The sequence below is a fragment of the Pinus tabuliformis genome, chromosome Q (assembly GCF_031772625.1).
Source record: "Pinus tabuliformis cultivar Carrire ecotype Pingquan chromosome Q, CPIR1, whole genome shotgun sequence".
In the NCBI taxonomy this organism is placed as follows: domain Eukaryota; kingdom Viridiplantae; phylum Streptophyta; class Pinopsida; order Pinales; family Pinaceae; genus Pinus; species Pinus tabuliformis.
Genome location: NC_142296.1, coordinates 969,542,148 through 969,557,032, shown reverse-complemented (window position 1 = coordinate 969,557,032; position 14,885 = coordinate 969,542,148). Strand labels below are relative to the sequence as shown.

The 14,885-nt window shown below is 37.6% G+C and overlaps 1 protein-coding gene across 1 annotated transcript; it reads left to right on the top strand.

Moving 5' to 3' along the window:
• Positions 1 to 388: 388 nt before the first annotated feature.
• LOC149222713 (uncharacterized) lies at positions 389 to 1,021 on the top strand. Its single transcript, XM_089387658.1, has one exon. The coding sequence runs from the start codon at positions 389 to 391 to the stop codon at positions 1,019 to 1,021; it is 633 nt and encodes a 210-aa protein (XP_089243784.1).
• The last annotated feature ends 13,864 nt before the right edge of the window (positions 1,022 to 14,885 follow it).

Sequence of the window (14,885 nt, the reverse complement as noted above, 5' to 3'; positions counted from 1 at the left end):
GGACGAGGACATCCTTATATGGAAGGGGCTTGGTGGAAGATCTTTTGTATATGTTAGGCACATCTATCAACTTCTCCTTCTTTCAGAATCTGAACAGATGACTCACATCTTCCCACTCTCATTATGGAAAACAGGTTGCCCCCTTAAGATCATATTATTTGCTTGGTTAGTCTTCCACAACAAGAATCTTACATGGGAAAATCTCCAAAAAAGGAATTGGAGTGGGCCCGCCATTTGTCCCCTTTGCAGATCAAATACAGAGAAAAATCTTCATATTTTTCTTCTCTGTCCCCAATCACAGATGATATGGCAGAATTTGGCTGCCCACTTCGGCCTCAACAGAATCTCTTTCCCCTCCATTTCAGAAGCATTTAGATGGTGGGGCGACATGAATATTGATTGGAGGCCCATCCCTTTGCTGTCCATATGGGCCATTTGGAAATGGCGGAATGCGGCTATATTTAACTCAAAAATGGAAAATCATTATACAGTTTTTGAATCTATCCTCTTTCTGCACAATGCACTAAATCTTTCCAAACATATTCGGGATAGAAGTGGGAGGAAGGCTCTATCAATGGAACCCACAGGTGTCCCGCGTGCCTATTTTGATGGGGCAGCACAACAAGGATTCTGTGCATGTGGAGTTTATATCATTCCTGTAGAAGGGCAACAGATTGAAATTTATTGGAATGGAGGTGTTGGATCCAATAATAAAGCGGAGGTTATGGCTCTTGCTGGACTTCTATCCTTCTGTGATTTTCTCAACATTCAAGAGCTGCAAATTTTTGGGGATTCAAAAGTGATTATTGATCATGTTCGGTCTAAACATGTCATAAAAAACATCAACTTATCGGGATGGCTGAACAGGATTGAGGCAATATGGAACTACAGAAAGGATTACTCTATAGACCATATTGACAGGGAAAAAAACAAGGTGGCGGATGCTCTATCGAAGAAAGGACTTTCATCTCAACATGAAGTCTGGATGATGAGTATCTCAGTGGACAACAAATCTTTCTAGATTCAGGAATTTATCATGCCGGGTACATAACTCTCTATACTCCTTGCCGTCAATCTGGTATGCATCTGGCCCCCTCATATTAGATTTTCTTTTTTTTGGAGGAGTTTTCTTCTATATCCTGCAATGTTTATCTGTTGATGCCCATATTTTGTCTTAATCTGAAGCTGTTCTCTCGTTACATTCGGATGATGGTCTGTAGTCTCAGTTCTTTTGGATCACCCTCTAGTTTTGGCTTGATTGGCAATTTCAGCCTTATCTTGTGATCTTCATACAGTCTTATGATGTACTATTTTCCGCAATATGAATTTTTAATAGAAATATAGCTTTTTTTCGTGCTGAAAAAGAAACAAAAAAAACATCAAGATCAAACTGATTCTAACACTAACTAATGAGAATCAATGAAATCGCAATCACAAGTTAATTATTTTTTTTTTTTTTAAAGTTAAATATTATATTTTATTAAAATTTTTATAACATTAAATTTTATTGAAAGTTTTTTAGTTAAAATTATATTAGTATAAATATTTAAATTAAATGGTTGAGAAATATTGATAGATATCAATTTATGATAAATATCAAAATATTTCATGATATATTTCATATTGTGAATATTAAAAAAATTATAAAGATTTAATCATGACTTACCATGGATATTATTAACCTACAAATATGTTTTTTTTTACAATCTCACATTCCAACCATTCTTCTTTTAGTGGGAGATTTCAATGCTAGAACAACAAATAATTAAGCTAGCATCCTTTGTTGCAAAGATGATAACAATCTTATTTGGCTCATTTAAGAGGAGAATCCCCAATGGGTGAGGTGTTCAGAAGATGACAAAGTTAGCAATCATTTTGGAGATGAGTTGCTTACATTGTGTGGGGCTTTCAACCTAATTATTTGCAATGGTCTAGATAGATGGAAAAGGTCTGAGAACTTCACTTGCAACACATACAATGGGGCAAGTGTCGTTGACTATGTGATGTGTTCACAAAGATTAATAGAAAAGATAGATGAAATTAGTATTGGAGAGCATATTTGGGACTTAAAATTAGACCATAACCCAATTTTTATAAGGTTATCATTGTTAGAAGAAAGACAACATAAGAGGAAAACCCAATGCTCTCGACAATCACTATCAAGGGGCAAAATCCTTCTAGCACAAGAAAATGGTACTATCTTCAAGACAATGTTAGAGAGATTAATTCAGAAAGATAAAATTGGTTTCAAACGCTTCAGCAGCCATGAGTTAACAAATATAATCCAAAGTGCACTTGAGAAGTGCAAAAGAGAAAAAAAATAGGAAATCAAAATCAAATTGCTTTCTTGTAAATGCTTGGTTTGATGAGGAATGCAAAATGGCAAGGAGAACCTTGAAAAAGGTAGGAAAAGAGAAGATGAATGTAAAGTTATATAAGTAGATACTAAAAAGGAAAAAAGATGAGTTCATGCAAACAAGGAGAGAAGAGTTAATATATTTAAGCAAGAATAATCCAAAGCTTTTCTGGCAGGAACTGCAACCAAGGAAGAAGCAAATTGAAAATAATATTACAGCCAATCAATGGTTTGATTATGCAAGGCAACTCTATGAGAAAGAATCTGAGGTGGAGTCCCCCCCAGGATCAACACAAATTCAAAGCTCTTCACATTACAGGAGGTGGAGAATGGAATTAAGAAGCTGAAAACAGGAAAGACAAAGGACTTGGTTGAACTTCAAGCAGAGTATCTAAAATGGGGAATGAACGCTCTTGCACCACACATCATGAAAATATTCAACAACATCATTTAGCAAGAATTCCCAAGAGGCTGGACAACTAGCCTAGCAATACCCCTTTTTAAAAGTGTATAAATTAATAATCCATCCAACTATAGAACAATTATGATCAATCCTTTGTTTGCAAAGCTTTTTGGCAGCATGGTAGAAGACAGAATTAGCAAGTGGGCAGAAGTAAAAGAAAAGAGGGCAAGAGGACAAGCAGGTTTTAGGCCGAAACATTCTATAGTGGATCATGGCATCATGTTGAGACACATTGTTGAAAAGGTTTGGGAGGACGAAGAAGAAGTATTTTGCTACTTTGTTGACTTCAAAAAAGCATTTGACATAGTCCCTAGTGTAAGGACCTGCGGTTCTGCCCGATTTGCGACCGCGTTCAAACGATGAGCGACCGGTTGGAACGATGAACGAACGATGGAAGTGCGAGCTCCGGGTTCATGTGCGATGGCGTTGTGATATAATGCGCACAAGGGAAGGGAGAGCGATGAGTTTATAAGGCGTGGGGAGCATGAAGGCTCAACCCACAGCCGGCCTACAAACATGGCAAGCTGACATGCGTTTTGGATGAGATTGCGATGAATTGTGGGCATTGGGCGAGTCAGCTGGGCAGCCAAGACTTCGCCCTGACTTTGGTATATATTGGTGATGCGTTGAGTCATTTAGAGGATGGAACTTCGCTCAACAAATAAAGAGAAGTGCGCAGATCTAGAGGTGGACGCAACAAGAGGAGAAGGCGCAGATTTAGTGATGCGCCCACTCTTGGGCAAGGCCGCACGGAGGTAGCACACGACTTGGTTTTGGGTGAGACTTGGCATGGGTGTCTTGGTCATTCAGGTGAATGCCCGCCCGTCGTGCAAGGGTAAACAATGGAGACTTGGTGAGTCGACCGCCAGTGCGAAGTTGGAGAACGGTGGAACGTGGTGAAACCGGGTGCACGGTGAAACAAGGTTCGCTTGAGAAGTGCGGAGGATAGCTCGTGTGAGGGCGCGCCCGCCCACCTTGGGCAAGGAAATCTTGGTTGTCGCACGGAGGTGTGACAAGATTGTAAAATTTGGCTAAGTATGAAACTTGGAGTTTCCAAGTATACTTGTAAAGCTTGTAACTTGTAAAAGATTGTATAATATATTATCGGGCAGACTCATTGTTCAGGGAGTTGCCCCTCCCTTTATACTGTGCAATTGTGTTCTTCGTTTATAATTGCTGATGATAATGAATGTGTATGGGTGTTCATCGGTATAAAGGATAGCATAATAATACTTGGTTGCGAAACACAAACTAAGTAGGAATAAGTGGTTAGGCGTAGTCCATGAACATAAGTATTGGTGAAAAGAAAGTGTTTGGTGGTGCCGCACCTCGCCAAGCGCGGTTGAAAGACTACCGTCGGCCTGGGGGCGTGACAGGTGGTATCAGAGCAGCTGATTTGGGCATTGAAGGTTGAAGCTGCTACACACCTCCACTGAAGTGAAGGTGGTATCAGAGCAAGGTTGCTCGTGACAAAGTGCAGACATTGAAGCTGATTCAGGGTTGAAGAAGCTTGACAGTTGGTGACAGTGAAGCAGGTACTTGCAGGTGAAGGAAGCTGTTTCACATACAAGTGGAACAAGGGCTGGTTCAGGTTGCAGGCATCTTAGTGAAGCTGTTGAATGGTCGAAACTAGATTGCAAAAGAAGAAGGAAGCTGTTAGCAATGGCAGCTGTATCTCAGGCTGGGTCTAGTAATAGTGTGAAGGATGCTACTATGGCACTCATGGAGAAAGTGTTGGAGAAGATGGAGGACTTGGAAGCTTTCTGGACTAAGAAGATGGACTTGGTCAATAGGGATCAAGAGGCCAATTTGAAGATGAGGGAAGAGCTCAATGAACTCCGGACTCAACACGAGTACACTGATCTTATGTGTACACAACTTGAAGTGAAGGTCAAGGAGATTGAAGAGGCAAGGGACCAAGGTCTTGCAGAGATTGTGAACTTGCAGAAATCTCTTGATGAAGCCAGAGATGAGATCGCGGTGTTGAAGAAAGCCGTGAGGTATAACTCAGGTGGAGGAGTGCCTCATGTGAAAGTCAAGGAATCAGAATCTTACGATGGTACATGGAGTGCAAAGACTCTTGGCAACTTTTTATGGGACATGGAGCAATACTTGGAACGCTTGGGTCTATCGATGATGAGACAAAGGTGAAAGTGGCTGCTCAGTTCTTGACAAAGGATGCTAAGATGTGGTGGCGAAGGAGGATGGATCAAATTTCCAATGGCAGTGCTGGTGACATTACTTCGTGGGATGACATGAAGAAAGCTTTGCAGACCCATTTCAGTCCTCAGGATGAAACGTGGGAAGCAAGGATGAAAATTAAGTTCATAAAGCAGACTGGGAACCTTCATACATATCAGCGGGAGTTTGCAAGTGCGGTTCTGGAAATTCCTGACATGGCGGAGAGGGACAAGGTGTTCAATTTCATTATTGGATTGAAGCCTTGGGCACGCAATGAAGTGAAGAGGCAGAGGATTAGAACACTTGAGGAAGCTTTTGCTGTTGTGGACAGGTTGGTGGAGCATTATGATGAGACTTCTGATGATAGGAAGAAGAAGTCTGATAAGTCGAAAGAAAAGAAAAAGGATGATGCTTCAAGATCGGATGATAATTCGAAGATGAAGAAAGCCTTGAAGTGTTGGATATGTGCTGGACCACATACGGTGAAGAATTTTCCTTCTAAACCGAAAGTGGCTGCGATTGCACAATCTAATACAAAGGATGAAGAAGCTTCTATGGGGATGATGCAGATACTTGGTGGTGCTGTTGCTACAGAGGTGATCTCTCAGAGGGATCCTGAGAGGAACAAGTTGGAGTATGTTCGGATGAAGGTTGGAGGTGCTGATATACTCACTATGGTGGATAGTGGGGCTTCTCACAACTTCATGGGTGAAGATACTGCAAGAAGAATTGGGCTGAAATTTGTACTGGTGAAGGCACAGATGAAGACAGTGAATTCTCCTCCTGATAATGTTCTTGGTGTAGCTGAAAAAGTGGACACAACACTAGGTGAGTGGACAGGGAAGGTCGACTTCACTATAGTGCGGATAGATGACTATGAAGCTATGCTGGGGATGGAATTCATGAAATAGTTTGATGCTATGATTGTTACACATTTGAAGAAGCTGTACATTTATGATGGAAGGAAAGATGTACCCATTGGTGTTCCAACCATTGGAGTGACAAGGCCTGATTGTAAGTTGGCAGTGATGCAAATGGAGGATGAGAAGCGGATGGAAGACATGAGTAAGTGGTTGTCTACGGTTGAGACAAAGCTTACCAAATAGTCATTGGTCATCATGACACTTTCAGATAGCATCTTGGAATTGTCAAGAAGGCTAGAAGTGGTTGAGGATGATGATGATGAGGAGGAGGCATATGTGAGGCCGAATGTCCGGGAGGAGGATCGGGTCACTTATCTACAGAGGATGGAGATAGAAAATCCTGACAGATGGATTGAGATGATTAGTGAGGGTGAGCCTTTAGGCTCTACTCCCTCCACATCTTCTTAGATGACAAGAAGATGGGGCTCATTGTTAGCTGCTCATGGCAGTGAGTCCTTAAAACATGTTGAGCAGGTATGACAGATGGTGCAGGGATGGCTTGGCATCAAGCATCATGACATGTTGCAGATGGGATGGAGTTTCCATGGACCTGAACATGGGTGAGATTCTTGGTGAGTCCGAGATGTGGTAGAATCCAAGATAGATTGGTGAAGGCATAAGGATGTTCACTCTCATGGCTTGAGCGTGACAGTTGGATTAGCTACCCAACTAGTTCAGACATGGGGTCCAGAAGTGCACGGAGAGATGTTGGCATCAGGCAGGCAAGAAGGATGACAGTTCACAGGATGGGGACGACACATGATGGAGATGGGATTTATACATATGTTGCAGGGATGTTTGCAGTATGTGGAGGAGTTGACATCATGGACCAAGGATGAGACAGATATTGATGATGATCTTGGTGGATGGCTACCAGGATGGTATGTTGTCGAGGACGACAATGACTTCAGGTGGAGGAGGATGTAAGGACCTGCGGTTCCGCCCGAAGTGCGACCGCGTTCAAACGATGAGCGACCGGTTGGAACGATGAACGAACGATGGAAGTGCGAGCTCCGGCTTCATGTGCGATGGCGTTATGTTATAATGCGCACAAGGGAAGGGAGAGCGACGAGTTTATAAGGCGTGGGGAGCATGAACGCTCAACCCACGGCCGACCTACAAACATGGCAAGCCGACATGCGTTTTGGATGAGATTGCGATGGATTGTGGGCGTTGGGCAAGTCGGCTGGGCAGCCAAGACTTCGCCCTGACTTTGGTATATATTGGTGATGCGTTGAGTCATTTGGAGCATGGAACTTCGCTCAACAAACAAAGAGAAGTGCACAGATCTAGAGGTGGACGCAGCAAGAGGAGAAGGCGCAGATTTGGTGATGCGCCCACTCTTGGGCAAGGCCGCATGGAGGTAGCACACGACTTGGTTTTGGGTGAGACTTGGCACGGGTGTCTTGGTCGTTCGGGTGAACGCCCGCCCGTCGTGCAAGGGTAAACGGTGGAGACTTGGTGAGTCGACCGCCGGTGCGAAGTTGGAGAACGGTGGAACGTGGTGAAGCCGGGTGCACGGTGAAACAAGGTTCGCTTGAGAAGTGCGGAGGACAGCTCGTGTGAGGGCGCGCCCGCCCGCCTTGGGCAAGGAAATCTTGGTTGTCGCATGAAGGTGTGACAAGATTGTAAATTTGGCTAAGTATGAAACTTGGAGTTTCCAGGTATACTTGTAAAGCTTGTAACTTGTAAAAGATTGTATAATATATTATCGGGCAGACTCATTGTTTAGGGAGTTGCCCCTCCCTTTATACTGTGCAATTGTGTTCTTCGTTTATAATTGCTGATGATAATGAATGTGTATGGGTGTTCATTGGTATAAAGGATAACATAATAATACTTGGTTACGAAACACAAACTAAGTAGGAATAAGTGGTTAGGCGTAGTCCACGAACATAAGTATTGGTGAAAAGAAAGTGTTCGGTGGTGCCGCACCTCGCCAAGCATAGTTGAAAGGCTACCGTCGGCCTGGGGGCGTGACACCTAGGGATAAGTTGTGGTGTAGAGTGGAAGAACTTGAAATTCCTGTGCATTATAGAGCCGCTGTCCATAGACTTTATGAAGAAGTGAATGTCAAAATTAGAACCTTAGCAAGTATTTTAGAAAGCTTTAGAAGTGGCATTGGAGTCAAGTAAGGTTGCCCTCCATCCCCCACTCTTTTTGGTCTATATATTGATAAATTGGAAGAGTGGCTAAATCTACAAGGTGGAGATGGTGTTCAGTTGGGGGAGTTTGTGATAAAGCTTCTTTTATATGTTGATGATATTGTATTGATTTCTAAATCGGCCCATGAATTGCAAATGCACTTATATGCCCTTGAGCATTTTTGTAGAGCAGTGGGGATGCAAGTCAATACTAACAAGACCAAAATAATGATTTTTTCTAATAAAAGGAAGCATAGCCAATATACTTTCTTCTTTGAAGACAACATTCTTGAAGAAGTAAAGGAGTATAAGTACCTTGGGATTGATTTCAACAACAAACTCAATTGGGAGGATTGCAGAAAGAAGAAAATTTTAGGAGGGTGGAAAGCATTATATGCTCTTCAAAACAGATGTAGAGAGGTAGAGTTATGAGATTGGAAAACGATTAAAGTGCTTTTTGGACTCCTCGTTTGTCCAGTGATGCTATATGGGTGTGAATTGTGGGCTAGCAGCACTCCCATCTCAAAATGGAAACAAATTGAGAAAATCCAAAAATGCTTGATCATGAGCAAGTTCAAAATAAAAATTTCAGTACCTTATGAGATAATGTTGAGTGAAATAGGAGTAACTTCCATTGAAGCAATTGCTATGGTGCAGCTCATAAGATACCTAAAAAGAATTGGACAAATGAGAGTAGGTAGATGGCCTAATGTTATCTTCAATGAAGGCATCAGTGAAAGAAAGAAAACATGGATGAAACAAAACTACACATGGAAGCAAAAATGGGATATCTACCTCAATGCTTGTCCCACAAATAGCAAGGAGCTAAAGGATTTTGTTATGGAGAAGTTTCGTAAAAAAGTATGGAGAAAAGCGTTGGGTAGAAAGAAGAAATATTACATTGAGGAATTCAACCCTACATTGGATTTACAACAAAAAGAATTCATTGGAACTAGCATTTCATGGAGGGCAAAGGTTCTTATTGCTCAATTAATGACCAACTCACATCAACTTCGGTGTGAAACAGGACGGTGGAAAAGGCCTAAAGAAGCTTGGGAAGAAAGGGTGTGCACATTTTGCACGTCTGGGGCTGTGGAATTGGAAAAACATTTCATTTTGGAATGTGATGCATTCAAAGACATCAGAGAAAGTTATGAGAACATGTTAGCATTAGTTTCTTGGCATTGTCTTTTTAGCGAGGAGATTGTTGGAAGGTTGGGTTAGTTCATCATCAATTTGAATCAGAAAAGGACTGAATTGCAAAGAGCGAAAAACAGGGAATTAATGGTCTCATAGACTATTTTTAGTTTCGTGGACCTTAAAATATCATTTCATTATGACACTTTTTTAATTATTCAATTTAATTAAGCAGGGGAAGAGCATAACTACTTTGAGATAAATCTCCACCTTTGATTTGTGACTTTGTAGATTAAATCCCTCTCATCCACTTAATAAACACACTTATTAATATAATTATGTCGATAGAAATGTGTATTTTGGAATAGGGCTTCCAAAATTATAATTGAATTATCAATAATTATTAGGTGGATGATAGAGATTTATTCTCCATAGAATATTTCAAAATATTCTTAATAACACACACAAATCAAAGACTGAGATTTATTTCCAAAGTAGTTAGACATTTTTTTCCCTTTTAAATAAATTCATTAACTAAAAAAATTGTTATATGAACATGTGTCGTATGAAATGAGTTATAATTTTGTGAGTATATAATATTTATAAGCCATAATATTATAACAAAGTCTTTTTACACATTAAGAATCTCTTGATAAAATAGAGTGAATCTCTATAATTAAGAATTTTGTTATATATATATATTTTTCGGTGGTTCACGGGCATCCTTGGTCATTGGGTAGCCGTTACGTCCACAGTAAATCTGGGTAGATCGACCCCGAAGGGGATCACATCCCCGCGGCCTATGTACTGACCTGACCCCAAGAGCTTTTGGGTAGATTCGACCTTGTGACCTCTCGAGGCACTGCTTTGACCAGTTGAACTAACTCTTAGAGTCATAATTTTGTTAAAAATTTATATATTAATTTTTTTAATAATAATATAATTAAATTTTATGATTTTTCAAATCAATTTTAACGATGTCATATGTATCCTAATATTAATATAAAATAATATCTATTAAAATTTCTCAATATTTACTAATCATTTAATATAATTAATTTATATGGATAAATTAATTAAAATTATATTACACGAAAATTTTCTCAACCGTCTAATAAATTGGGTGAACTTGGTGACGTGTCAAGTATAGGTAGCTCCATGAACCGGAAATTTAGAAATGTCGACATGGTGAGCAACATTTCAAACAAAACGGCAAAATGTCGTCACCGTCGCCTATGATATATGACCACGCACGCACTCTGGTGTCTCCTCTTGCTGTCGACATTCTTTCGTCATCATCTCCCTGTGATTTCATCGTGACAATGACCCTCCACTTACTGGAATGCCGCCTCATGCTGTCGACATTCCTTCCTCATCGGTTTTGGTTCCCATTACTACTTCATAATATATAAGCTGGAAGAGATGGAGCCGGATCCATTCTATCTATCTATTGGCCTCCATCTGGGAATTGGAAGATATAAACAGAAGAAGACGGTCTGAATCCAACAGGGGTAATACTGGGAACACATGTCCTGCAACATCCCTGCATTATCTCCATAATTTTCTTCTCGTTGTTGTAGAATTTTATCTTTCTGAATTTTTCAGACCCTCTGCTTCCATATTGTTCAGTTTGCACTTGTTAATGGCGGATGTTGCTGGTGCGTGTTCTCAGGTCACCCCTGTAGGAATACCTGCTGTTCGTTAGTTCCATCGTCAGCGTGAGGGTTATCATTGTTTTAGTTTCACAGAGCTTCGGTATTTGATATGTGCCGTGAGCATGAAAGATTAATGTTTACCATGGTGATACATGTATTGCTTTTTGTGTTTCGTATTTGTAAACAGGTAACTGTCACCAGCGCAATTGGATTTGGAATTAAAGAAGCTTGAGCACGCAACCAGAGTACTCAACCCTAGGTGGATTTGAGAATCATAATAGAAGATGCAAATTGTGTTCTTATAATCGAGTAGTCGGTATAATAGATGTAAATTGTGTTTTTAGGATTGAATGGTTATCATAATGAGATGTTATTTTTTATTATTATCTGGTTTCAAATTTTATTGGGTTATTTTTGGCTCTTTGCGAAAAGTTCAAGGAATAGTGGCCTCTTGTGATAAAGTTTAACCAGTAGGTTTTCTTGCTCTAGTGAAGTTTAGGCTCTTGCTAAGTCACAATCAAAATCACAAAAGCTCAACTAGTAGACTCTCTTGCTTGAGTTTCAACTTTGATGATGGATGGACAATGTTACACATCATATTACCCTGTAAGTCACAAGCAAAATTTCAACTTTGATGATGGACGATTGCTCTAGTGGAGTCTAGGCTCTTGCTAAGTCACAATCAAAATCACAAAATCTGAACTAGTTGGCTCTCTTGCTTTGATGGAGTCTGGATTCTTGCTAAGTCACAACAAAATTTCAACTTTGATGATGGTCTTGCTAAGTCACAAGCAAAATTTCAACTTTGATGATGGACGAACAATGTTACAATGTTACACATCATACTCGGCTGTAAGTCACAAGCAAAATTTCAACTTTGATGATGGACGTACAATGTTACACATCACACTCGGCTATGAGGGTCTCGGCTCAATAAATTAACAATTTCGACTTTGATGATGGGTGAACACTGTTACACATCACATTGGATTGTAGAATGAGCCTCTCAGCTCAATAAATTCAAAATTTCAACTTTGATGATGAAGGGAAAATGTTACACATCATACTGGGTTGTAGAATGAGCCTCTCGGCTCAATAAATTCTTGATATATCTAGTTTAATGCGTATACTTTTTATAAGGTTCAAGTAGTAGACTCTCCCATTCTCGTGGAGTTAGCTTAGTCCTAAGGTTTACTAGTTGTTGGATGTGCTTTTGGTGTTATAGTGACAACCACTATGTTTGATTTTTGGGCCTCACCCATTGGAATATTATTTACCCCAACAACAAGTTAAGATTCACCATGGTTTAAAAAAAAAAAAAAAAAAATTTACAAATTTTCAGTATAACAAAATTAAATTGTAATTTAAGGGTAAATTTTTCATTCCTATGAATATATAATTATGAATTTTTAAATTGTATTTAGAAAAAATAAAGTGAGGAAAATTATTATTTATATGCCATTCTATTTTTTTAAAATAAAATTTTATTATTTTTAATTTTTAATTAATTGTTTTTTGAAAACTTAAAATTACTATATATATAAGTTTTATATTTAAATAATATTGATGAGTTGTATATATTTGTAGATAATATGATGATTATCTTCACTGCTAGTTTGATAACTAAATTATGCTAAGTATTCCCATTATCTAAAAAAGGGCTCTACACTTTAGATTTAAGTTATTTGTCTAATGTAACATTCAAATCTAGTTTATTTGTATATCATGAAAATTCTAAGAAAGGAATTTTTATTATTAAAGTTTAGAAATGTAAAAGAATTTTGCTAAAATGTTTAACAATACATATATTTTTAAATATTTAGATTTTTAATGATTTCGTGTGTGACTGTGTATATTTTTATGGGATTTTTAACGTAAAATAATTTTATATTCAAATTGTAAAATGTTTAGTAATATCTTTTAAACAAATTAGATTTCTAATGATTTCACATTAATTTGTATATTTTTATTATTTTATTTTATTTTAAGATAAAATAATTTCGTACTATAAAATTTAGGTAACTCATTTTGGAAAAAAAATAGAAATTGGTTGAATTTTTTTTAAAACTTGGAAAATTAACTCACCTACCAATATTACCACTTAAAATAATCTTTGTTTGTATAATGATATTATATCACAATTTAGCAAAATATTAAATATTTCTAATTTAAAATTATATTATAATTTTTTCATAATATTATAATCTAAATTTGTATTATAATTTTTTTTAATAATATTATAATGTAAGATTTTTACATTGAGGGTTACCTCAGTTCTCGTTCTTAAAAGCATCTCTCTATTGAGAGGTCACAGGGTCGATTTTAGTAATTATAATACAATTTTTACCTTGAGGGTTAGCTCAGTTCTCGTTCTTAAAAGCTTCTCTCTATTAAGAGGTTCTTAAAAGCTTCTTGCTATTGAGAGGTCACACGGCCAATTTTACTAATTATAATACAATTTTTACCTTGAGGGTTAGCTCTTAAAAGCATCTCACTATATAATACACTAATTATAATACAATTTTTACCTTGAGGGTTAGCTCAGTTCTCATTCTTAAAATCATCTCGCTATTGAGAGGTCACAAGGTCGATTTTACTCTGCTCTCGGGATTAGGCTTTGTTAATGAGCCGACGAGAAGTGATCCCGCTCTGTTAATGAGCTAATGAGAAGTGATCCTGCTCTGTTAATGAGTCGACGAGAAGTGATCCCTTCGAGTGGATCTGTCGACGAGAGAACTGGTCCCTTCGAGTGGATCTACCCAAAACAATGTTTTCGTGGATGTAGCAGAGTCACCAATCTCCGAGAGCATGAACCACAACAAAAAAATGTAAATTTTTTATAATATTTTATTAAATAATTATGAGAACCACAAAAACAAATGCAATTTTTTATAATATTTTATTAAATAGTTAGGAGAACCACACCAAAAAATGTAATTTTTTTTATAATATTTTATTAAATAGTTAGGAGAATGTTGATATAGCTTGCCAGCTTGACAATATCACGACCACTATGGAGCACATATTATCTTTGTTGTATCTTCAAGGGGAAATGTTGGCTCGTGCTTCTCCTTAATCAAAATCTCCAAATCAAAATAGAAAGGTTGCAGGTTTAATGGATACGCTAGACCTTCATCTCACAAACCTTGAAGCCGATGAAGTCTCTCTTCTTCTCGATTTTAGAGCCAGGATGAGGCAACTCTTGAAGTCAATATTGAAGAAGGGTCATTACTTGTAGGCTAATTTACTTTGTTCTCTTTTGAAATATGTATTGCAATTATATTTTGGTTATAGGAATTTTTTGGAAGGTTTTTAGGTGTTATCAGTTTAGAAATATAGTAGATATGAAGTGTAGTAGAAACAAAGGAGTTTTTTTGACTTGTTTAAACCTAGTAGGTATAAAGTGTTCTGACTCGTTTAAACCCAGAAGAATCAATTGAATATGTAAAAAAATCTAGCATTGTAACCAATTTGATATAAATACAATTCCTAACCATTTAGTTAAAATCATTTAAATAAAAGAGAATTAAATACTCTTATTAAAAATATGAATTTAAATTCTATTTATTTATTTATAAATAAAAATATTTCTCAATTTTGTTTTTAACTCTAAATACTTAAACCCATGGCGTTTGGGATTGAGATTAAATTACTGTTAAAGCTAATTTTGAATTGACGGTGAATGAGTGTTAAGATACTTCAACTCAAAAGTGTTCACCATTAAAAAAAATCTTCAACATTTAAAAATATAATTGTCAATTATTTTTTTTTGGTATGAAAGTGTTTCTTCACTATTGTGTATTTATAAGCATAGACCTTGTATGGAAGTGTTTCTTCACTATTGTTTATTTATAAGCATAGACCTTTAGGCATATAAGTCCCTCCATTATCCACTTTTGTTATTTAGTTAAGTTATCTAAAATTTGTATATATCATAATTTTCATCATTATTAAAAATATTTGGTTTTGTATAATATTTGTAAATGATAAGTTGATAAATGTTAATTTTTTTGGGCAAACATTAAA

Bases quoted from the DNA above. Each gene is read 5' to 3' on its own strand.
- LOC149222713 (XM_089387658.1), top strand. From the start codon at position 389: ATGAATATTGATTGGAGGCCCATCCCTTTGCTGTCCATATGGGCCATT.